The 21,924-nt window shown below is 54.8% G+C and overlaps 10 protein-coding genes across 10 annotated transcripts; 5 read left to right on the top strand and 5 right to left on the bottom strand.

The window, feature by feature from the left end:
- Nucleotides 1-76: 76 nt before the first annotated feature.
- On the bottom strand, nucleotides 77-804 carry CC84DRAFT_888760 (uncharacterized protein). Its single transcript, XM_018187801.1, has one exon. It carries the CDS (start codon nucleotides 619-621, stop codon nucleotides 226-228), a length of 396 nt encoding a protein of 131 aa, XP_018034486.1. The 5' UTR covers nucleotides 622-804; the 3' UTR covers nucleotides 77-225.
- A 75-nt stretch (nucleotides 805-879) lies between these two features.
- Nucleotides 880-2,079, top strand: CC84DRAFT_1249743 (Arabinanase/levansucrase/invertase; the record flags this gene model as incomplete). The annotated part of the gene is made up of 3 exons (XM_018184292.1): nucleotides 880-1,229; nucleotides 1,287-1,519; nucleotides 1,583-2,079. 3 exons carry the CDS (start codon nucleotides 880-882, stop codon nucleotides 1,996-1,998), a joined length of 999 nt encoding a protein of 332 aa, XP_018034485.1. The 3' UTR covers nucleotides 1,999-2,079.
- On the bottom strand, nucleotides 1,960-3,764 carry CC84DRAFT_1166229 (FAD-binding domain-containing protein). The gene has a single exon (XM_018178901.1). It carries the CDS (start codon nucleotides 3,658-3,660, stop codon nucleotides 2,161-2,163), a length of 1,500 nt encoding a protein of 499 aa, XP_018034484.1. The 5' UTR covers nucleotides 3,661-3,764; the 3' UTR covers nucleotides 1,960-2,160.
- Nucleotides 3,765-6,547: 2,783 nt separating this feature from the next.
- On the top strand, nucleotides 6,548-8,374 carry CC84DRAFT_1123871 (uncharacterized protein). The gene is made up of 2 exons (XM_018175665.1): nucleotides 6,548-6,761; nucleotides 6,819-8,374. Exons 1-2 carry the CDS (start codon nucleotides 6,627-6,629, stop codon nucleotides 8,226-8,228), a joined length of 1,545 nt encoding a protein of 514 aa, XP_018034483.1. The 5' UTR covers nucleotides 6,548-6,626; the 3' UTR covers nucleotides 8,229-8,374.
- An 884-nt stretch (nucleotides 8,375-9,258) lies between these two features.
- On the bottom strand, nucleotides 9,259-12,032 carry CC84DRAFT_1095963 (uncharacterized protein; the record flags this gene model as incomplete). The annotated part of the gene is made up of 4 exons (XM_018174640.1): nucleotides 9,259-9,372; nucleotides 9,436-11,640; nucleotides 11,672-11,816; nucleotides 11,869-12,032. The coding sequence occupies 4 exons, from the start codon at nucleotides 12,030-12,032 to the stop codon at nucleotides 9,259-9,261; spliced, it is 2,628 nt and encodes an 875-aa protein (XP_018034482.1).
- A 389-nt stretch (nucleotides 12,033-12,421) lies between these two features.
- CC84DRAFT_1166226 (uncharacterized protein) lies at nucleotides 12,422-13,633 on the top strand. The gene is made up of 2 exons (XM_018178900.1): nucleotides 12,422-12,899; nucleotides 13,034-13,633. Exons 1-2 carry the CDS (start codon nucleotides 12,558-12,560, stop codon nucleotides 13,559-13,561), a joined length of 870 nt encoding a protein of 289 aa, XP_018034481.1. The 5' UTR covers nucleotides 12,422-12,557; the 3' UTR covers nucleotides 13,562-13,633.
- Nucleotides 13,428-14,664, bottom strand: CC84DRAFT_888453 (uncharacterized protein). The gene has a single exon (XM_018187800.1). It carries the CDS (start codon nucleotides 14,514-14,516, stop codon nucleotides 13,698-13,700), a length of 819 nt encoding a protein of 272 aa, XP_018034480.1. The 5' UTR covers nucleotides 14,517-14,664; the 3' UTR covers nucleotides 13,428-13,697.
- A 1,327-nt stretch (nucleotides 14,665-15,991) lies between these two features.
- On the bottom strand, nucleotides 15,992-17,194 carry CC84DRAFT_1219331 (Ribokinase-like protein; the record flags this gene model as incomplete). Its single annotated transcript, XM_018183074.1, has 4 exons — nucleotides 15,992-16,142; nucleotides 16,196-16,518; nucleotides 16,567-17,062; nucleotides 17,130-17,194. The coding sequence occupies 4 exons, from the start codon at nucleotides 17,192-17,194 to the stop codon at nucleotides 15,992-15,994; spliced, it is 1,035 nt and encodes a 344-aa protein (XP_018034479.1).
- A 1,280-nt stretch (nucleotides 17,195-18,474) lies between these two features.
- On the top strand, nucleotides 18,475-19,403 carry CC84DRAFT_1219330 (uncharacterized protein; the record flags this gene model as incomplete). Its single annotated transcript, XM_018183073.1, has 2 exons — nucleotides 18,475-18,732; nucleotides 18,846-19,403. The coding sequence occupies 2 exons, from the start codon at nucleotides 18,475-18,477 to the stop codon at nucleotides 19,401-19,403; spliced, it is 816 nt and encodes a 271-aa protein (XP_018034478.1).
- A 1,192-nt stretch (nucleotides 19,404-20,595) lies between these two features.
- On the top strand, nucleotides 20,596-21,740 carry CC84DRAFT_888378 (uncharacterized protein). Its single transcript, XM_018187799.1, has 2 exons — nucleotides 20,596-20,825; nucleotides 21,468-21,740. Exons 1-2 carry the CDS (start codon nucleotides 20,684-20,686, stop codon nucleotides 21,629-21,631), a joined length of 306 nt encoding a protein of 101 aa, XP_018034477.1. The 5' UTR covers nucleotides 20,596-20,683; the 3' UTR covers nucleotides 21,632-21,740.
- Nucleotides 21,741-21,924: the final 184 nt, after the last annotated feature.

Genomic DNA, 21,924 nt, shown 5'->3' with positions numbered 1-21,924 from the left:
ATGAGCTGATATTTTTGCGTCACATTTTCTATCATCCAATCAAAGCTTGTCTCATGAGTTAAAAACGAAGATCAAATGCACTTGTAATTCTGAATGCATCAGTGTAAGCCTGGATATTCAACGCGCGTGGGTTCTTACTGACTATTCCAATGCTACCATGGAGTTACTTCTCTACTCGGCCCTTTCGCGCCTCTCATATGTTCACTGCAGAACGCTTGCAAATAATCACACCGGTATTGGGTACACGGGGATCAGACCTTGGTAAACTGTGACGAATGCCAGTCGACCAAAAAATCCACACCCTCCATAGTACATGCGCGATAAGGTTTTCCTAGAACAAGAGCACCGGTAGACTTCGAGTTTGCGGGGCTTGGTCAAATGATATTCGTGAGGCATACCTTTGACGAAATAGGTAAAAACTTGGAGAAAATAATCCGCAGGATATCGGCCCTTCGTCATGTTAGCTTCGCGCCCCCACGGCTCCGAAAACGGCCTAGTCGCGTTTCGGATACTTTTGATAACGCGACGGTATTGGTCCATGGCACAGCCTTTCCAAGTCCGCCGGCTTCGGGGTCTCGTCAATATTGCTACGAATAGCCGGTCCGTGGTAAGGCGGGACATGTACACGTTAATTTCCAGTGGAGTACATCGTATTCAACGGTATTCGTCTGAGCACATCCGAGAATGGTTACTGGAATGCTCTTGGCTTACTATCTTTAGTAGAACGCCGAAGGCTGGCGACTGCCCTGCTGGAAATGGACCTGTACACACCCTCGCCGATATGATCCGACACGCGAGTTTGACCTACATATAATATTCGCACAAGGCTTGCAAAGCCTTGCATCCAACCCATTCTAACTCCATCTACATTCCTTCATTATGCTTTTCGCGCTCCTTGCAGTCCTTACCGCTTCGGCGCTTGCTTCACCTCTTTCCTTGGCCGACACACAGCTGCAAGCGCGCGACGCGCCCTGTACGGGTGGTGTTGAGGGGCCCTTCCTTGAGACCAACTTCCCCGATCCATCATTAACGAATGTTGACGGGACGTGGTTCAGTTTCGCGACGTGGAACGGGAAGGACTTTCGCGGTGCCGAGAGCAAGAACTTCACTGACTGGAAGCGTTTCGAAAGTGGGAAATTGCTAGCCATTGAGGAGGCGACATGGGCGAATGCGAATAGGATGTGGGCGCCGGACGTGATGCGGAGAGCACATGATGGCAAATACGTCATGTAAGTGTTACCGGTGATGTCCATCCGCTAGCGTTTGGTATACTGATGGTAGCGCAGGTACTTCACTGCAGATGATAAACAGAAGGAGGGGTCGCAGTGCATTGGAGCTGCCATCAGTGACAAGATCCATGGGCTGTACCATCCCGTGAACGACTTCGTACAGTGTAATCGCTCGTCGCATGGTGTTATTGATCCTGCATGGTTCAAAGACACAGATGGTCGGCAGTACATTGTATACAAAGCTGAGAACCCGTCCGGTCGGCTGGAGATCAGAGAGGTAGCACATTCGGGTAAGAACATCCATAGCTGGCTCATTTTGAGGCTAGGTATCCGGAAAGCTAATGAGATAACAGGCCCTAAGGAAGGTGTTCAATGGATTGGCAATGCCGTATACCTTCTCAAACCCCGAGACCAAGGCTTCTGGGATGGACAAAACATGGAAGCACCGTACATTTTCAAGCGCAATGGCATCTACTTCCTCACATACAGCACGCACTGGACAAACAACGAGACCTACGACGTACAATACGCCACATCAAAGAATATCATGGGACCCTACACAAGAGTGAAAGAGCCACTTGTTAGTAGTGGCAAGAAATTTGGCTGCGAATTGGCAGGGCCAGGTGGCGCCAGCTTCCAGCGATTCGGCAACGCGAATAAGTTGAGGATGGTGTTCCACGCGTTAGGTCCGGAGCGCAGAGTCCAGCAGCGGCCATTCTATACGGCTACTGTCCATGTGAACGGAGAAAAGCTTGAAATCAAGCCTTGATTTCTGGAGCGTAGAATGTACAGCGTCGTTAGCCAAGTACTATGTATAGGAAGGGAACGGATATTCTTGATAGTCAATAGTTCGGGCGGAGCCATTACCAACTTGTGTACAGCCGAATGATTGTGCTATATTGTGTAGTATTGTTTCCATACACCGATGCCTCTATTTGGCGGGAATAGCGAGACCGTACCCAGAAAACATCCCCTCAGGATCGAAGGCTGCCTTCATCTTTCGAAGCTTCGCGAAGTTCTTCGAGCCATACAATCTAGAACTCCACTCCTTGACGCTAAGCTCTGAATTGACGTAGTTGACAAAACTACGCAGCGGGGCCGACTTCTTTAACGCGCTTTCGAAGGGTTTCATAAGCGCTTGCATATGAGTGTTGCCGTCGCTGGGCCAGATCCCGGACACAAGTTGGCCGTCAACACGGATCAGCCAGAGATTCTTGCCGTGGGCAAACGCAGTATCAGCATCAGCAATGTCTCGGCTGATGCCACCCCACAGATCGAGAAAACCAGATCCTATGAGATCAGTGCGGTTCAAACTGTGGTAGCTCTGCAAGAGCGCCTTCGCCTGCTTCTGCGAGAGTGCGTGGTCGTTTGTGACTGTCCAAGACTGCACGAAAAAGGCGCGACCACCAAGCTGTCCCCCCGCGGCATCATTCATACCGGGCCCAACGGCGGCCACTTCCGCGTCCCAGAAAGATGGCAGCACAGTCTTTGTGAGATTGACCGCAGGCGCAACGGAGCGTACTGATTCTACGAGTGGCGCGAATGCTCGATCAAAATCAGATTCAACGCCATAGAAGAAGCCGGCCGAAGCAAAGGTACCCAATTGAAACCGGAGTGATAACTCGTCGGGTGCTTGTCCACTCGTAACCCACTGCTGGATTTTCAGCAGAGCTGCACTCGCAATGTCAACGTCTACATCTCCAAGCGTGAGAGAATAGCTGACGGCGCCATCGATGGGAATCGCGTGCGTATTGAGCGTTGCGGACAGCACGATTCCGAAGCTTGGTCCAGCACCTTGTGCTGCCCAGTGCAGATCCGATCCGGGGCCGCCAGTGACTATGGATCCGTTGTGCAACATGAACTCGACGGAAGCAAGGTTGTCCGTGGGAATGCCCAAGAATCTGCTTGTGGTTCCGAAACCGCCGCCCATTGTGCTCCCGGCGAGGCCTACGTGCGACCCTCGTACGTGAGGGAAATGTCGGCGGTGGTTGTCCCAGAGATATTTAGCGGCAGGGCCAACATTGGCGCCTCCTCCGAATGTTAGTTGGTTGGTGGCATTGTCGAAGCTCAGACCTGTGAAGGCTTGCATGTCGATGACAAGGTTCCCAGGGTTGCCATAGCCGTAGCCTTGGAATGAGTGCGCGCGTCCGACGGCTGAGACTTTGACAGAAGCATTGCGAGCACACGATAGAGCTGTCGCGACTTGACTCTTGTCCTGGGGTAATGCAACAGCCACCGGCTCAGGAGCAATTCTGAATTGAAATGCGGCAGTGTCCTTGGCCCAGGTTGCGTCTGTAGAAATCGTTGCTTGTACGCCACCCTGGTCCAAACAGGCCCTGATAGAATCTGCTTTTTGATCCTGACACAGCCCAGCCGCTAAGAAGCCGAGCAAAATAAGAAGTTGCTGTCCATGTGAAGAGGTATGCAACATTTTGACCAGAACAAATGGTGAACTGAAGCAAATCACTGGAGGTGTTGTGTGAGAAGCGCGTGGATGTCGAGATTTTATGGGCCTTTTGATGCACTGCCCCTTTGCTCAGGACTATGAAATTTCTAAACATCACTAGATCCAATCTTTACTTACTTTCAGTGCGTTTAGCTGTAGATCGGAACTGCAATTTGATCACCTTCTTGGAACAGGAACTTCCAAGCCTTGGCTGCTAGACTAGTATTCCGTACTCTCCGGTGCGAACTCTTTTGCGAACGAAGTTATCGCACCCTCGAACACATTTTTCTGTTTAGGATGTTGCTATTGTGTATTGGTGACACTTATCTGGGTTTTGAAGGCGAGATCGTTCCTTTCGCAGTTGACATGCCTGATGTGGTAGCCCATCCCGCGCTGTGAGTGGGTCTCGAGAGATTGCTCGATTTTGCCACGGATTCCGATAACGCACAACGGTACGAAACGACCAGGTCTGTCCGAGTCATGCATCAGCTAAATGCGAAATCTGCTGACACGTCCTCAGAGGATGTTTGGTACTTCATTGCTTGGATCCCTGTCGACAACTACAGACATATCCTGAAGATGTAAAGATCTCTGTAGGAACTCTGGCGCCAATGTTCGGCTGATAAAGTCATCGATGAGTTACTGGAGAAGGGAAGCAGTGTTTGTTGGAATATAAGCCGTTGAATAGAATATAACGTAAGTACTGGCGGGTTACTACGCAAATCATCTTCGAGCGATTGAGAGAAATGCGAGAGTGTTGAGTTTAGGGGGGGGGGGGGGGGCGCGATCGCTCGAGTCTGTGGACGTACCGCAAGTGCGGTACTAGCAAACCACAAATGCTTTTTCCCGCGACATACATGACGTACATAAGTCATTGAATGAATGGAATACGTCCAATATATTGCACATCCCATCAAACATGGCCACCCTTACAAAACCCTGCGAGGATCCCAGGTCACCCACGAGCATCTCCCGCTTGTTGTCCAACGACTCCGAGAGCTCCACGTACGATCTGAAGTGCCGTTGGCCATCAGAATTAGATGACCATGTCCAATATTTGTTCCGGGATCTTCAAGAGCAACTTAGGCAAGGACCACTCGCGAAGCGCTTCGTCACACGCTCCGATCTTGCACGCGGTAAGCACATTCATGAATTACACAGCGTCCATTCTCGCGGTCGCAAAGGTCGTGTGGGGGTGAATCAGCCGGAGTGAGCCACGGCCATTACTGCCCTTCTTATAGGCCGAGATCGTTTGGGAGGGTTTGTTGGATTCTATGGTTGGGCGCCGTTCGATGTCTTCCCAGGGGATGGCCACGCAACGGGATACCGACGTCAACAGAGGCAAAGAATCGTTTCTGCAATGGATTCTAACTCGCTGTCTCCTTTTTGGCTGGTAGAGTCCTCAATCATGATCCAAGAACTGAACCTCTCGGTCCAGACCTATACTGCTCGAGCATACAGGATACGATACAGTAGTGCCAATAAGCCAAAGCATAAAAATGTGAGATACTCTTAGAGAGCTGGGGGCGGTTGCAGACTGGTGCGGATATGGAGACGGCGGTCACGTGGTGAACGAACCTATCGATATCGATGCAATAGTCAGGTCTTTGAGCTGCAAGCCGACAAAAACGACCAACACAATTCTCAACGGCTCGGGCCACAGTCTTGGCTCAGAATGACTTAAGCACCTCACGATGTATAGCAAGCACTCAAATTCGAGCTTAGGGTTGACATTGGTAGAACGTATAGGAAATCCGAGCTTGAAAACACCTTTCCCTGTTCACACATGCTAACATGCTGCACTACAAAACCTCAAACGTATGATACAGTGAGATAACACAGGAAGAGTGCGCACCTACATTTCAATCTCTTGCATGAGCTTTAGTGCAGCCTTGCGGGCCGTGAAACAAGCTTGATTGGTCAATGAGACAGACGAGGGCACCAAATCGGTGCAACGCTCTCCTGCATATAGCCACTGCATCGCAACCGCAATCAATATACACTGTTGACATTCGAGGGTGTTGTTATCAATTTCGTTGCGAGCCAATCTGTGCACGATAGCAGCAGCTTCTTCGTGCCTAAGGAACGCCAGTACCGCTAAACGATATATAATATAAACCCGAGACCGACCCCAGGCGAACTCCATAACGAGCTCTCAAAAGGGCTGTTATCCATTGCAATCGTATCTTCTTGGTAAAGACGAAATGGGTGAGGCATGTCTCAATCAGTAGCTGCGCCTGTTGGCAGAAGCATTGAAGGGGAGATGGTCGAATCAGGCCCGAATTGACTTTGAGACGAAGTTTTATATCAGCAATCTTACCGGACCAGAGCTCAGACCGTAGGGATGTAACCTGGGTGGACGGGAACGTGTGATGTTTTCTAATACCGCTCGTCTAGAAGAAGAACGTCACAGCAGAAGAGACTGATTTCTTCCCAGTCATGCAGCCAATCCCTATCGTGGCAATAGCTAGCTCGAACCGTGTGGGAGTGATGTGCACGTGCGTGTAAAGGGATGGCCCAAACTCCTGACAGCTATTGGTCTTCAGTTGGTGTCCGCTCTGGCTGTCTCTGACAGAAGCCGGGAGCCGAAGGAGGATAGCGTCCACGGATTGGGTCCTCTCAAAGTGTGAGTGGTAGCTGGAGGATTTGATATTGCGACGCTGGGCAGCAAGTGTTACAAGGGGTTTGTGTGATTGTAACAGCAACGTTGGGCGGTTGAGACAGGGCTGCTCTCCAATACGCTAGTGCCCATGCCGGCTAGCGTTCCCGCGCGACATGCACCGTCGCTCCCGCAATTGCACCGTCATGGGCCCAACCCCAGCCGTGGACAAGGCGCCCGCCGCGAAGCCACCCTGTCCTGACGTTGAGACTACTGTTTCTCCACCCCGCGCAGCCTGTCTCTCCGACAAATCTGCACCGTGAGCAGTGCCAATCGGAACCAACCACCATCGATGGCCGACGCCGACGTCGACGTCGCGCAGCTTACCGAAGAGCAGCAGCTTGCGCTCCAACAGTTCACCGCCGTCACCGACCAGGAGCTCAAAGATGCCGTGCCCCTGCTGCAGCGGTGTCAGTGGAACGTGCAGGTATGCGCCTGCCCTTCAAGCGCCTGCCCGCCCCCGCCCCCGACTGACAACGTGCAGATTGCGATAGCCCGCTTCTTCGATGGCGAGCCCGCAGAAGACCCCGTCGCCGCCGCCGCCGCCGCCGCCGCCGCACCGCAGGACACCCGCCGGCAGGAGACGCTCCTGAACGCCTTCGGCTCGCCGCGCTCCTCCACATCCAGTCGACGCTCGCGGATAGAGCCCGCGCCTCGTGTCGTCCCCCAGCCCGAGAACCAAGTCGCCGTCCGCCCGCCGCTGCTCCTCGCCCTCCTCTTTGCACCCTTCTCCCTCGTCTACTCCTTGTTCTCTCGATGGTTCCGCTTTGTGGGGTGGATGTTCCCGCCCTTGACCCGGCTCTTTGGAGGCGGAAATGCCGCGGCCGCAGGGAGGCGGAACGCCGCTGGTGGGCGGAGACCGCTGAACCCACGCGACACTGCCGCACGGTTCATCCGAGAATTTGAGGAAGAGTATGGAGAGAATCAGCTGCCGTTCTTCGAGAACGGGTACGCCCAGGCATTCGATCTGGCCAAGAAGAACCTCCAGTTCCTGCTCGTCATCCTCATCTCGCCCGAGCACGACGAGACCGCCTCCTTCATCCGGGAGACGCTCCTCTCGCAAGAAGTCGTCGACTTCATCCGCGACCCAAACAACAACATCATCCTGTGGGCGGGCAACGTCCACGACTCCGAAGCCTATCAAGTCTCCACCTCGCTCAACTGCACCAAGTTCCCCTTCGCCGGCCTAATCGTGCACACGCCCCAGGTCTCCTCGACAGCCATGGGCATCGCGACGCGCATCACCGGTCCCACGCCCCCCGCACAGTTTCTCGCCAAGCTGCGGACAGCCATCACCACGCACAGCGAGCCTTTGGCCCGCGCGCGCGCCACCCGCGCAGAGCAGCAAGCCACACGCAGCATCCGCGAGCAGCAGAACTCCGCATACGAGCGCTCCCTCGCCATCGACCGGGAGCGCGCCCGCAAAAAGAAGGAAGAAGCCGAGCGCAAAGCGGCCGAGGAGAAGGAGGCCCTCGCACGCCAGGCTGCAGCCGAGCAGCACGCCGCTGACCTCGCGCAGTGGCGCAAATGGCGCGCCTCAAGCATCCCCCCCGAGCCCCCTGCGACCGACAAGGACGTGGTGCGCATCAGCCTGCGCATGCCCAATGCCGACCGCGTAGTCCGGCGGTTCGCCAGCGACGCGCACATCGAAGAACTCTACGCCTTCGTCGAGTGCTACGAGCTCCTTTCCTCGGACGACAACTTGGCCGACGCACGAGAACCAGCAGGCTTCGCGCACGCGTACGACTTCCAGCTTGTGTCGCCGATGCCGCGCGAGGTGTACGATGTCGAAGCTGGGGGGACAATACGGGAGCGCATTGGCCGGAGTGGGAATCTGATTGTTGAGCGGACGGATGTGGGGTCCGATGATGACGAGGACGAAGAGAATGAGTAGACGGCATTGGGATGGTATAACGTGGCAGGACAGGACATGCATCGGGCGGCGTTTGCGACGGGTCGGTCGTCGGATTGTTTGCACATTAGCGCGGCATTGGGGCCAGATCACCGTTTTCACTGGGTTTGGACGAAGCGTGGGTGTGGATGTGGATGTGGACTGCGCGGTTCCCAGCACAAGGACTGTGCTGGTACAGACGAAATGTGCCTGCGACCGTGGAACTCTTCGCGGTGGCGCTCGCGAATAGCCGACGCAGCATCGGTCTGGGCGGTGTTGCCCGGAGAAGCATTCTCAATCCTCGGGAAGATGCAAGCACGCCTTCGATCTGGCCGAGGATTGAGAACGCTTTCGCTTTCAACGCCGCCCAGGACTGTTGCTGCGTTGACAATTCGCGAGCAACCAGGCACAGCACTCGGGCCGAGATCCCGCCCGGCACCTACTGCATCAGACCATTTTGTCGAATGTCGACTGCGGTATAGACGCAGTACTTTACAGTATACATAGAAGACAGCCTTCGCGCTGACCAAGACTCCCCTAGAGCCACCCTACCCTCTCACACGTAGTCACGAGAACATCCCTCAGCACAACCTCAAGCCAGTGGAAAGATACAAATCCAATTCAATGCATGTCCAATATGAATTACAATTTCTCTTGATCCTAGTACGCGTCCAAGAGACATCGCTCCCCCACCAGTCAAACCACACTTCCACAGGTTCGAGACCACTCAAGTCCACCGGAAGAAAGAAGCGCTACACCTTCTCGGTATGTGCGACCGATCCAGTCCAGTCGAGTCCCCGCCTACACACGTGGTAGCCAAGTTCAACACCTGCGCACGTCCTGTCCACGTGCCCAACTACGTTTGTGATGCTCGTCGGGCCGTTGTATTGAGTCATATATGCCGACGGACACCCGCACGCCTGCCTGCCACTCAAATCCTGTCGTTCTGATACGAGGGCGTAGAGATCGTACGCAGGGAGGTGGTGGTCAATGGAGAAAAAAGCAGCCAGCCTACACGGCTTCGCTCACTCTATCAACCGCCCTGCCCATTCGGCGGCGTCTGGCCATACGAGCTGGGCTGCCTATCCACATACGAGCTGTTAAACAGCAACGGGCTCGCAAGGCCGTAGTCGCTCGCGCGGTGGCTCTGATTGTACGGGCCGTTGCGCGCGTCGTACTGCTGGCCGTAGGCAGAGCCCTGGCCGTAGACGCCGTGGCCGTACGCGCCGTTTGCGCTGCCATTTCCGTAGACAGGACCCCAGTTCGAGGCGGCGGGGTTTCCCCAGGCGGCGCCGCTCCCGAGCCCACCTTGAACGCCGGAGACGTGGCGGGTAGCTGGATTCGCGCTGGACATAGGAAAGTCGGAACTGCGGAGCGAGGTCGCAGAGTCACCACGGACGTGTCCAGAAAACCCAGGTGGTGGACGCACACTGTTCAGTGGAGAATTGCGTACGTCGTTCGCGCTGTTCGGCATCAGCGGCGAGGAAGGTCCAGGCGTACCATTGTAGTTCCGGTTCCAGATGGAGTTCGTATTCCACTGGCCATCAGGAAGTGATGGCAGGTTGGCAGGTCCGCGAGACGACGATGAGGAAGCGACACGGCCCATGGGCGTGGACAACAGCGGGGTCGCCGGAGATGGAGAGGCGGCCGGCTTTTTGTAGTTCTGCACCGTATTGACAAGGTCGCTGATCGAGAACGTCGCTGGACCGTACGTCCCATCGGAAACCAATGCCGTATCCTCAAAGGTGTTCGCTGGCGGGGTCGGCGGGATGTTCTCGTCTTCCTCCGGCAAAGGATCCAAACCCTCGTCTGGGCCGACCAAGTCATCCACCATCTGGTTCATCGCGGAATCTTTAGCTGCGGTAGTGGAAGCTGTCTCCGAGGGAGCGACAACGCTGTGCGACTTCTGGTCCTCCGCAACAGGCACAGGTGGCGTGAAAAGCGGTAAGTCTACGGTCTCTACGGGCATTACAGGAGAGCCACTGTTGCGGTTGTGCGGGCTCGCGAGCAGCTCCGAAGGTAGTCCTTCCTCGCGGTAAATGAAGCGAGGGCCGTCGAGGTCGAGAGGCGCATCCTGGTTCTGCGTGAGCATCAGTCCATCGATCAGCAGGTCTCTAACCCGCATGAGCATTTCCACGTTCGGATGGCTGCGTTCAACGTCCGTGCATTTTGGCTTCATGTCCCCTCCTTTGTACCAGACCCTCATGGTCTCTGGTGAAACCAGTGGCTGGAATCCAATGGTCTCAATGTCCTCCTCGAGCATGTAGCTGTCCGACGGGTCCTGTGGAAGCTGATCCGCGGGGAAGCTCGAGGTCAAGAGGGTGAGTGTTGCAGCGTAGGCTTTCCAAAGCTCTTGTACCTCGACCTTGGTCAAGGTGTCGGCAATATTTGCATTGAGCACGTGCCAAAATCGCGTGAACCATGTGCTGTATAATCGTAGACCGGGTAGAACACGACGCGCAACAGCAGTAATCTTGTCCGAAAGCTGCGGTGCACGTTCGCCATTCTGGGTGACATCATCGCCTTCCGATGAGCGTTCCAACTCGGGCTGCATAACCTGCAGGAGCGTAAAGAACGTTTTAACATTGAGACGGAGGAAGTAAAAATACGTCTTGAGGATGTTCGTCGGTGGAGATGGGCCCTGCAGTTGCATCGTAGAGAAGTACTCGGCGGCCAGGTTTATCGAGATGATCTTCTGGAGAACACCCTCCAAGGAGCGCTCCTTCAACTCGACGGCCAGCTGGCTGAGCACCTCGCCCTCAAGCTCATCATGTTCCTTGAAGTCCTCCCCTTTGTAGCACTTGCTGTGGAGTCGAACAAACCACGCGTTCAAGGCACGCCCGGAATTAGTGCCGTCGGCAGTGCGATGGTTGCTGATCAGCTCCCCCTTGTCCCAAGCGGCTACGATCCTCTTGAACTCCAACTCGAGGTTTCCCTGGGCCTGCGGGTACGGGTACTTGCTAGCGAGGGAGCGGTAGATGTGGTACACTGCGCGGAAGTGGTTTCCGTCCTCGCGCGCGATCACGGCCAATTGGTTGTGTGAGTGTCCAGAATCGGGATATATGTCGGCGGCCAAGTTATAGTAGCCGATGGCGGGACCCCACTTTCGCTCCTTCTCGTCGCCGAGCTCGGTCTCGCGGTATCGGGAGAGGTCGCCCAGCTGAATGAGCGTCTGGTAGCAGGACTGCAGCACCTGGCCCTTGAGCGAGGCCGCGATGCGCTGGCGGTTCGAGGCACGGGAAGCGTCATCCTTCCAGGTGCCGGCCACCTTGCGCAGCTCGGGGATGCCCTCAAATTGGGCGTCCAGGTTCAAAATGTACTGGCGGTAGAAGCGCTGGCTCGCCTTGATGAACTGCAGGTAGTTCTTCTGCAGCTTTCGGAATTCGACAACGCGCTCCTTTGCATGCTTTTTCAGCTGTCCATCGTCAGCGGGAGGTGTGCGCCACATGTTGGGACGGGCATACCGAGCGGTTTTCCTTTCGGAAGATGGTGTTCACCTTGAGGTGGGCGGCCCAGAGCTGCGGCTCGATCTGGTTGGCAGAGGCCAGCTCGAAGTCGGCAAAGAGCACATTCTCGCAGGCGACGCGGTACCTGGCAGGGTCAGCACCAGCGGGCAGCACAGCACGGCATCGGGGGGACTGACTCGTGCAGCAGCGCAGCGAGCTCGCTGGCGGAGGCATTGCCCTCGGTGAGGGTGGTGAGCTGCTCGTCGACAGCGCGCGCCCGCCTGAGGGGATCCGTCAGCAGGTGCGGCGGGGGGCGCGGGGGCTGCTCGTGCCTGAGAAGCTGGTGGGTGTGGGTGGCCATGCTTCAGGTGGAGGCAGGGCGGGCCACGGGCATGGACGGCGCCACGGTCGTCCAAGGTCAGACGCGGGCACGGGGAGAGAAACGGCGGGCGGCGTGGCTGGTCTGCTCCATGGAGGGACAATGCGAGTTATGCCCCAGCAAGGCACAAGCAGCGAGAGACAGGCAACCGGGACGCGGGCACAGACGGCGCGCAAGGCGTGCTTGCGGCGGGGGCGTGGTGGTGGGCGAGGGGCGAGAGCAAGCAAGACACGAAAAGCGATGGGTGAGCAGCGGGCAACGGCCGAGCGAGGGCTCAGGTGCGCTACAGCAGAAGCGGGAAGCGCGCCTCGGCGACGAGCGGACCGCAGCCTTCACCACCGTCCATCTGTGTGCAGCGGCATTCGCACTCCAGAGATCACGCCACAGCCAGGCTGAAATGCCCTGCGGTCCCTCCACGCGCCCGTTCGAGGCCAGCCCAGCTGCACTGACCGGAACGTCAAGGTACCATCCCTCGTCTCTCACACACCCCACCATCACCCTCCCGTTATGGGACTCAAGCGCTCACGCTCGGACTCGCTGCCGTCCTCAGACCTCCCCGCAACACCCTCCTCGCGCGCCCACTCTGTAGAAGCCAAGCTCGTGCACCTCGATCGCGACGCAGCGAGCGCCGTGTCTGACCACCCCGCCGTCATGAAGTGCTCGCTGCCGCCCCACGGGCCTCTCTCCTTCGCCTCCTTCGAGGCTTATGACGTGCACTACCAGCAGGCGCATATGAATCGCTGCTCAGATTGCCAGCGGAACTTCCCGGACGCCCACTTCTTGGGTCTGCACATTGCTGAGAACCACGATCCCATCAGTGCGGCGAGGCGGGACCGCGGGGAGAAGACGGTAGGTCGAGTCGACCCCATCACCCGGGGTTCACCATGTGCATCAAATGGATACCTCGCTCCTGGAACGATATGCCACGCTCGTGCTCACCGTGCATCCCCTTCGTGTCCAGCTAGCTAACCCCAGGAACCCAGTATGCCTGCCTCGTTCCTGACTGCGATCGCCTCTGCTCAACGCCACACAAGCGGCGCCTGCACTGTATAGACAAGCACCAATTTCCAAGGGAGTACGACTTCTTCGTTGTGAATGATGGCATCGACCGCCGTAACTCCATGCTTAGGCCGCCCCATCGCAGGCGCTCGAGCACAATGAATTCGACCACGTCTACCACCAGCAGGAGACGGGCCAGTGAAGCTAACGGCGAAGCTGTGGAACTTGTCAAAGACGAGGACGTCAGGGACAACGACGAAGAGGAAGACAAGGAGACAGAAGCCAAAGATAGTCCAAGGGCGCCGGTGAAGCTACGGGGAAGAGGAGGATTCACCCACCCAAGGGGAAGCCGTGATTCAGGTCGCGGTCGCGGTCGCGGAAGTGGAGAGTCATCAACAGCTCAGACATCCACTCAGACAGCAATGGACGGGCTTGCGTCCAGCATGTCTGCACTACAATTTGTGCCTCACAGCCTGTATTCGCGAGGGAGAGGGAGAGGCCGTGGAGGTTGACGTATTGCTCTATAGATTCTGCAAGTGCTGTCGAAGACGAATGACGTAAACAAGTATTCGAAAATTAATCCTAAGGGTGTCGAAAAATGTTCGCGAGGGTAGTCAGTGAGACTCGTGAGCACCGTCCTCGAAACCGTTAAACACCACCTCTCCCGTCCCTGGGCTTCTCATTAACCCTCTTTACTTGTCGCCCTTCCACCCTTCTCTGCCTCCTCTCTTCGGCAATCTTCTCCACTTCCCTCAGCGAGTAGTAAATTCCCACCGTACAGACCACCAGCACGACCAATACTACGACCGCCCACCACCATCTCGGCGGCCCTTCGCTAATCTCCTTGAGGTTCATCCCAAAAATTCCCGTCACCACAGAAAGCGGGAGATACACGCTGGCCAGTTGCGTGAGCCATGCGCTGCGCCGCGCCTGTTCCGCACTCAGCCGAGCTTGCTCGATGCTCAGCCTGCTCTCGCGCACGCTGACGGAGCTCATGAGCAGCTGGAACGTGTCGATGAGGAAGCCCTGGAGATTTTCTGCGTCCTTGAGGATGCGCCTCAGGTTTTGTATGGGATGTTCCGAGTTGTCCGCGATATGATCACGATGCCGTTGATCGTATTTCGGCAGGCTGAGGAAGTATGATGGGAGCGTGGGAGGGTACCATTTGAGCGTCTCAGTCACGAAGGTGCGGAGGTAGTCGAGGTCCTGTCGCTGATCATGGAGTTTGTCATTGGTGGAGTCACTGGGGTCGCGAAGGTCACGGAAACTGATGTCGCGGATAGTGGTAGTTAGAAAGCGAAGATTAGCTTCCCAGAGGGAGCTGCTAATCACGTAAAGCATGGGGTGGCCTGGTAGGACGCCTTCGATATCTTCGAAGAGGAGGGATCTATGCCAGCCGTGTTGGAATACGGTGCGCAAGGATTCAAAAAGACAGTAATGCTCGCGGTAGAACAGCTGTGGCAGCATGACACCTCCACGGCTACAGGAATATTGCAGTCGGAGTGTTGTGCGAAGGTCATTGTCTGAAGGCTTAAGACCATGAGTCCATGCGATAGGCGCATCCACAAGGAATAAATCTTGCCTTCATGTTAGAATTGTTAGTCATCAGTAGGAGACTCAACTCACATAGGTTTCGTTGTGCACGGCAGTACGACATTCGTGTGTTCGACTGAACTGGATATTTTCCCTCTTTAAAGCAGTCTCTTGGAAACGTGTTGGGGAAGCATCCCAGCTTTTCCGCGCTCTGGATACTACTCAAATGATGGTACTCAAACATACCATCAAGATGCATGTGCTGTGGCTCGGACATCATTCTGGCATCTTGATCGTCTGGTACCCAGGACCAGCGAACAGATCGATCCCAAAAATGATCTTTGTGTCTGTGCTTTGCGTGGTCAGCGAAGAAAGAAGGGCTGATGCCCCATTTTGTCCCAAGAATGCCAATGTAGGTAGGCGAGATGTTCTCGATGATGCAAATTGCGTTACTGTATCGGTCGGCCTCAGCTTTCCGAAGCAATTCATCAATCTGCAACGTGTCTCTCGTTGACAAAGGTGAGATGAAGGAGTGTTCAGTATATGGACTTGACCCGAAGTAGGCGATCTTGGGTGGTGCTGTCTGTAGATTTGAGAAGCTTTGAGTCAGGTCATCGTTGGACGCTTTTTCAAGAACGCTGGCAATGTAATCCGTCTCAGAAGTCTCCGATGGTGACGCGGGCCGACTTATACTGTCCGAATTTGCAAACTGCAACTTTATTGTAGGTTGGCTCATACTGTTCCAAATCGTTCTGCATACGCAGATCAACTTAAAGTAATACGTAGAGACTCATCGTCACGTACCTTATTCTTCGGAAAGGAAAGTGACGCAAGGTAGACAAGATCGTGTACCTGAGCGCGTGCGATGACGGGCAGACGTGAACGGCGATAGGGATCGTAACAATAATACAGGTACGTCGCAGTTAGCCTTCGGATGCTAGATAATTTCGTATAGCGGAAAAGTGCGTCGAGTTAGGCATATGTGTTGGTGCAGTGACATGTAATTAAAGTGTAGTTGGCCCAGGAGTTTAGCTGGCCCAGCTGCGCCAATTTTGGGTAGTGTTACGCGAAGCGGCCCCCAAAACCAGTATCAGAGACGAACGTCCGCCCCGCTACCTATTTGCGGTCTGAGATGTGATATGACGAGTAGGACATGGCGAGCAACATGCAAGTGTGAAGGTTGAAGGCGGGTATTCTATGAAATGCTTTTCAGGCATACTGTGCCTGTTCTTTGTGCCGATAGCTGTTGAACGGCCATTCCTATCCCTCTATAGCCAGACCATGCTCCCAAATATCTGGAGATGTCGAAGCGGGCCGAACCGGCCTAATTTACAAGCAAGTCGACTCTGTGTCGATGCGCTCTCGTAGATTGTTGAAATACACGAGCTTTACGCTCTCCTGCTAAGCGTTCAGCTGGACGTGTAGGTCTGCCTAGGCTCCGGGTACGATGGGCCCAGCTCTTGGATGCTCAGCTTGGCCAACCACTGGCCCTTGTCGACGGCGGCCTTGAGGTTGTCGCCTGCGACAATACCGGCGAGGAAACCGCCGGCGAAAGCGTCACTATAATCAAATTTAGCATACCACCTCTCTAACCTGGATCTCGGAGCTCATACCCGGCACCGTTGGTGTCGTTGATCTTGTCCGAGCTGATGGCGTGGACGGGGTATTCAGCGGCCTCGGAGCCAGTGACGGTGATGGTGGCGTCAGTGCCCTGGGTGAAGACGACAGTGCGCTCCTTCTTGGAGTTCTTCTTAGGGAGCTTGGCAATCTCCTTAGCAATCTCCTTGACGTCCTTTGATGCGATGTCGTGGGACTCGGCGTATGCGGCAGCCTCGGACTCGTTTCCAATGAGGATGTCAACGTAGGGGATGACAGAGTCCAGCTGGTCCTTGAAGAATTGCGAGATGAAGGGAGCGGAGAGGTTGAGGACGAAAGTCTGCAGGATGTCAACGGTGATTCACGTCATGTGAGCTTTCATGCGTACCTTGTTGTTGGCAGCAGCGTGCTCGGCAATGGCCAAAATGGCAGGCACGGAGACAGTCAGGTGGTAGCCACCGACGTAGAAGAACTTGGCACCCTCGACGTACTTCCAGACCTCGGGCTGCTTCAAGTGTTCAACGTTGTACAGGTTGGCGGCAGCAAGATCGGTGCACAGCGAGCGGTTCTGGCCGGTGATGACGACACCGCAGCGGCCGGTAGGGGCCTTCTCATCGTAGCGGTAGACGGTCTTGACACCAGCCTTCTTGTTGATATCCTCAAGCGTCTGGCCGTACTTGTCCTTGCCGACGCAGCCAATGTAGACGGTCGAGTCCTCGGGGAGGATGTACTGTGCGCCGCGGGCAGAGTTCTGGGCAGCTCCACCGGCGATGAGCACGGCGTTGTAGTTCTGGATCAGGTCCTCGAAGAGGCCAAGATGCTTCTCCTCGGCGAGGATGGCATCGTTAGCCTTGAGGCCGTACTTCTCAAGCAGCTTCTCGTCGCTGCGGGCAGGTCGTTAGCTTCACTGCTGGTTGCCAGTTTGCGCCAATTGCGGGGGGAGGAACGTACCCGACACCCTGGATGTCAAGGAGAGGGTTCTCCAGCGCCAGAAGTTCAAAGTTTCCCTTGGCCATTGTAAATGTAGATTTGCGTTGCGGATGTTGTTGTGCTGAGCAGAAAGTTCGCAGCGCGGGGCTGCAGCCCATGAAACGTGGAGGGGCACATCGCCGACCCGCGCTCGGACACCGAGGGGCACCCAAGTGCCGACCCGACACTGACCAGACCGCGCGTGTGTATGACGGACGCAGGCACAACATGCTGCATCAACCGGGCATCGGCAACCGGGCTGTCGAGGGTGACCTCAAGTGCTGCGTTGCGTGCAGGGTCGGCTGACGACGGATGCGTGCCTTTACGTTTGGGTCGCGGCCTCCCTTTTGATCATCACGCCTGTCTTTGATCGAATTGGTCTTTATCTATGCACGGAGACATCACAAGTCATACAGCGGGACGAGCCGGTACGAGCAGTATGTCACTAGACAAGTCGTCCCATGAGCTCGTGACGTTGCTTTTGATGCTCAGGAGATCGAGAGTCAGCCCACTCAGCAATTGACCCCGGGGAAGGTCCAAGTTTACGTGATGCTACACATCAATAGACTGCTTCCAATCCTCGTCGTCCCACAACCACCCCCCTACAGCGAACCAATGGTAGTAGCACGCCGCGAGACTTCCTTCGTGGGTGCTCCCAGACTATTCACGCATGTTGAGGCTGACCAATACCTGTGCCATGGTCTTTGCCCCCACCGATCCACAGTCAGACCCCACAGGAACCGAACTTCACCATTACCAGGTCCATGCGCCAGCTCGCCACGTGCGCGCATTCACTCATGCACCGACACTCCGAGCGAAGACTTCCTGCAACTTTCGTTCGCAAGAACCGACTAGCTGGGGAGCTTTCGATCTTGAGTTACATTTGGCATGGCTCTTGAGGCCACCCACTTTCTACCATCCACCTGGGGGTATGCACACGTTGGAATATCCACTGCTAAAGGAAGCGTTTCAAGCCATCCCAAATAGAGGCTTGTGAAGAATGTATTCCTTCTCCACAAAACGCACGGATGGGGTCGTAGCGTGTCCATTACAAGCCTGGAAAAGTCATCGGTCGGGAACTGTAGTAGATAGACTGCCGACGAAACCAGGCTTAACTTCTCAACCGATTTCGTACCAGCCAGAAGCTATCAACGATAATATGAAAAACAATCCTAGAGTCCGTTCAGTTGCGGATTGTTGGCTAAAAAGATCCTAATTAGCATGACTATATTGCCTTTCGTCTTGTCCCCTCAAGTCAGTCTTTCCGCATCCTCACTTCAGGTCATCTCCACAATCAGGCTTTCTCAATATTTTATCTCGATTCACCATGCTTATCGAATGCATCATCGCGGCCGTTGTCGCGCTTCTTCCTATCACCCTTGCTGCCCCTACCAACATAACAGGAGCACTTGCCGTCTCCTCATCACTCATGCACCTGGAGGCGCGAGACCGCATCTGCATAAATTGTAAGAACTTATGTGAACACACGCGGAATCTTCACGAGGCCTACGCCTGTACCGCGGTATGCCACAAACGCCCTGGCCATGAGTCTCTTCATGTACATCTAGACAAGGTGATAGACGAGGTAAGTTCACTTCCGCCTCGCTCTCCGTCCCTTCTCGCGCACTGCCTCTACGCCTCTTCCCTTCCGATGAATATCCTTTCCCAATGGTAGCTCAATGAACCTGACATCAAAAGCACGAATGCCTCAATTCGAAAGAGCGCAAGAATCTCGCCCTCAACCTCTTCCGTGACCAGGCCGAATACATCAACATGATGGGAAAGCACGAGATCAAGTCTTTCCTCCGCTCGCACCTAGACTCCTACATCCTCCACGGCGCCGACCACAGCGTATATTCGGCGTCCGAGCGCATTGACGCGGAGTTCGAATCGTTCCCGTCGCCCCCACCCGGTGACGGCATAAGGATAGACTGTGGCGTCATGTGTAACGACACCAAGACCAAGTCCTGCGCCGACAAACACGGTCTTGGAGCGGAATACATCAACTACGAGGGCGCTTGTGCCAATATCTGTCCGTACCGGCCCGACAATCAGCAGCACTGCATCAAGACGCTCAACAACGACCACGTGTTGGCGCTGTTCCTGGATTTCGACCCTTTGAACTACAAGTGGAAGTACTCGGATTGCATGGAGAGGAAAGGGGAGGAGAGAAAAAAGTGCTTTGAGAAGGTTATTTTTGGAGAGTGCCCGCATTTCAGGGCGCAGGAATACCCGGGTGCAAAGTACTGTCGATGAGGGGTGGAACTCCGGGGGTAGGGTCGTTTTGCTGCCGTCTTGCTTTCTTCCTTCATATGGGGTGGCTTCTGGGGTGAAGGGTTTGAGTTTCTTTTCCTTTGGGTTCCATGGTTATTTTCCGGCTCGTGGTGGCTTGTGATAGTGGGGAAAGAGGCATTGTGTTTGACCTTCTTCCTGCTTTCTCATAGTTACGATAAATAATCTGGCTGAACTCACAGTGTTTACCATGTAGGGTTAGAGTTGATTCTAAATCTTTATTCAGCCATGTTCCCAGCCCCATAGATCCCGTACTTCAATAGGTGTTTGTCTTGCACGCTATGGCCTCAGTGGTACCCGCTACTGGTGTTCTATCTCCAGGTGCTGTCTTTAACTCACTCAGAAGTCCACCGGTGGTGGCCAACTACAATTATCTTGTATCTGAGCATGGTTGGACTAACTTTCGACCTTACGCTTGATGGCTAGATCCATTCTCGCGTCTCTATTCCCCCTCTGTCGGTCAGTCTGTCGGAGTTCTCGCACACCCAAGTCCAGTGGCTAGTCGATGTGGTCTCATCCCCCGCTTCACACGCCGCTAGGCCGTTCACCTACGCTACATATGGCGCCGACAGCGGCTCAAAGGATTAAAAACGCTGACGCACAGACAGTGCTGGCAGGAACCTTTCTTTCTCAGCTCTGATCATGGCAAGCCGCGGTGCATGCAGTGCAACATTACACAGTCGCATCTTCAATCAGACCCCTCCTTAAATACCCGTAGGTGCGTCCGTTGAGAAGTCACCGCCTTTCGCTGACTCTACTGACAAGTTCCCTATTAATTTCCAATCTTACCGTCCAATTCGATGTTCCTGGCTGTTACTTTAAGAACGGCCAAACTGGGAATAACCGTACGAAACTTGCAGACGGATATCGGCAATGTCCAGGGAACCAAGGGAACGAAAGCATGTGCTGCCAGCTCCATGGCACACGGCCTGGCGTGTCATGGGACGCATGCGCTCAACATGGACTTTGTCAGACCGCCGACGACTACTGGCGCGAGTCGTGTACTGACAAGACCTGGAACTGCCCAGCCTGTATACAACTATGTCTTTTCGGCCAGAGTAGGCTCCCTCAAACTCCAGATATGTAGAAAGGCCAGTCGCTTATCGTGCGGATAGTCAGGATAATGAGATGGAATAAAATAGAAATTATTGACGGGAGGGCGGACGACGTGCACATCACGGTGTCTAAAGACGGAAGCTATTGCTGCGGTAATACGGATATTGCACAGCAATGCTGCAACAACAATGATGGATATGTCCTCGGAGATGGCGAGGCCTTGCTGGCGCAATCGGTCAACGCTTCAACATCAGACACGACACTACCCTGAGCCACTGCCACGGGAACCGCCAGCTCGTCAGCAAATTCTATTTCGGCAACCACGAGCACGTCCATTTCCATAGCTCCCTCATCTCCTACACAGACAGTTTCGAGTACGAACACTACTGCCATTGCCGGCGGCGTCATAGCTGGTGTCGACGGAATAACACTAGTCGCGGCCTGTGTTTGGCTACTCCTAAGAAAGCGGAAAGGAAGGACAGCGAAATCCACACATCCAGAGATACAAGCGATGCCGAAGCTTGTCGAGGCCAGCGCTCATACAAACCGGCATGCGCTGTCAGAGACTCGGAAACCTGCAGAGGCCAGCGTCGAGCCTGCGCTGCGCGAACTACCTGCGTGAGAGCAGTGCATAATTCTGAGTGAAGTCGTTGGTCGAAAGAGAATGACGCTTGGGAGCCGGTTCGTGCGAGAAAAACACTGCGCAGTGGAGCTACTGGAGGCTTGCAGTGCATTTTTTTTCAACCCAACAATTTCATCCGCGCAGTCGGCTTTCGAAATACCCTCTCAGTCTTCAAGAGTATCGCAGAGCATTCAACAGAAGACTAAGCCGACTACAGTAATCGATGATGTGCAAGTGAGCTTGGGTAGGTTGGATAGCTATGTGCAGGAGGTGTCGAAGCGTTGAGCAGTGCATGCGGGGATAAGGAGCGAATGAGAACTGGATTTTCCGATTAACGCTGTTAGGGTGAGGTCCTGATGATTTTGGCGCGTGGTTGAAAGAGTCATTCTTCGAAAGCTCTATGAGTCTTTCCCAGCGTATGATTGTTTCGTCGTTCAGTCTAACGCTATTGCTCATTGTGAACAGCTCCGGACGACGAACGGAACAAGATCACAACTTGGGGGGAACTGGGTAGTGTATCATGGACTTGCCAATTTCTGTTCTGGGGTAAATGATTTGTCGAAGCATCCTCACATCCCTAGTGGCCGGTCATTCAGACGTAGCGACGGTCGCACTGGAAGCACACGTATCCATAATCGCTCCGATGCATTTCTGCGGGTATCTCACATATTCATCCATTATTCGATCTTGCAAAGCAGCAATCCGGCCTCTCCCCCACACTTCCTCCTCTCCAACCCAAATAACAACCATCCCCAGCCGAGGTCACAAATCCTCCACGCCGTACGTGAATATCATAAACTGTCGTAG

Source organism: Paraphaeosphaeria sporulosa, assembly GCF_001642045.1.
Source record: "Paraphaeosphaeria sporulosa strain AP3s5-JAC2a unplaced genomic scaffold CC84scaffold_7, whole genome shotgun sequence".
In the NCBI taxonomy this organism is placed as follows: Eukaryota; Fungi; Ascomycota; class Dothideomycetes; order Pleosporales; family Didymosphaeriaceae; genus Paraphaeosphaeria; species Paraphaeosphaeria sporulosa.
The sequence above is the reverse complement of the archived record's forward strand: the minus strand, read 5'-3'. Positions and strand labels throughout refer to the sequence as shown.

Coding starts and splice junctions, on each gene's coding strand:
- CC84DRAFT_888453 (XM_018187800.1), bottom strand. CDS start 14,516: ATGCTGCCACAGCTGTTCTACCGCGAGCATTACTGTCTTTTTGAATCC.
- CC84DRAFT_1123871 (XM_018175665.1), top strand. CDS start 6,627: ATGGCCGACGCCGACGTCGACGTCGCGCAGCTTACCGAAGAGCAGCAG. Junction 6,762..6,818: donor GGTGTCAGTGGAACGTGCAG/GTATGCGCCTGC, acceptor GACAACGTGCAG/ATTGCGATAGCCCGCTTCTT.
- CC84DRAFT_888378 (XM_018187799.1), top strand. CDS start 20,684: ATGATGGATATGTCCTCGGAGATGGCGAGGCCTTGCTGGCGCAATCGG. Junction 20,826..21,467: donor ATTTCGGCAACCACGAGCAC/GTCCATTTCCAT, acceptor TGTTAGGGTGAG/GTCCTGATGATTTTGGCGCG.
- CC84DRAFT_1166226 (XM_018178900.1), top strand. CDS start 12,558: ATGGGACTCAAGCGCTCACGCTCGGACTCGCTGCCGTCCTCAGACCTC. Junction 12,900..13,033: donor GGGACCGCGGGGAGAAGACG/GTAGGTCGAGTC, acceptor CCAGGAACCCAG/TATGCCTGCCTCGTTCCTGA.
- CC84DRAFT_888760 (XM_018187801.1), bottom strand. CDS start 621: ATGTCCCGCCTTACCACGGACCGGCTATTCGTAGCAATATTGACGAGA.
- CC84DRAFT_1166229 (XM_018178901.1), bottom strand. CDS start 3,660: ATGTTGCATACCTCTTCACATGGACAGCAACTTCTTATTTTGCTCGGC.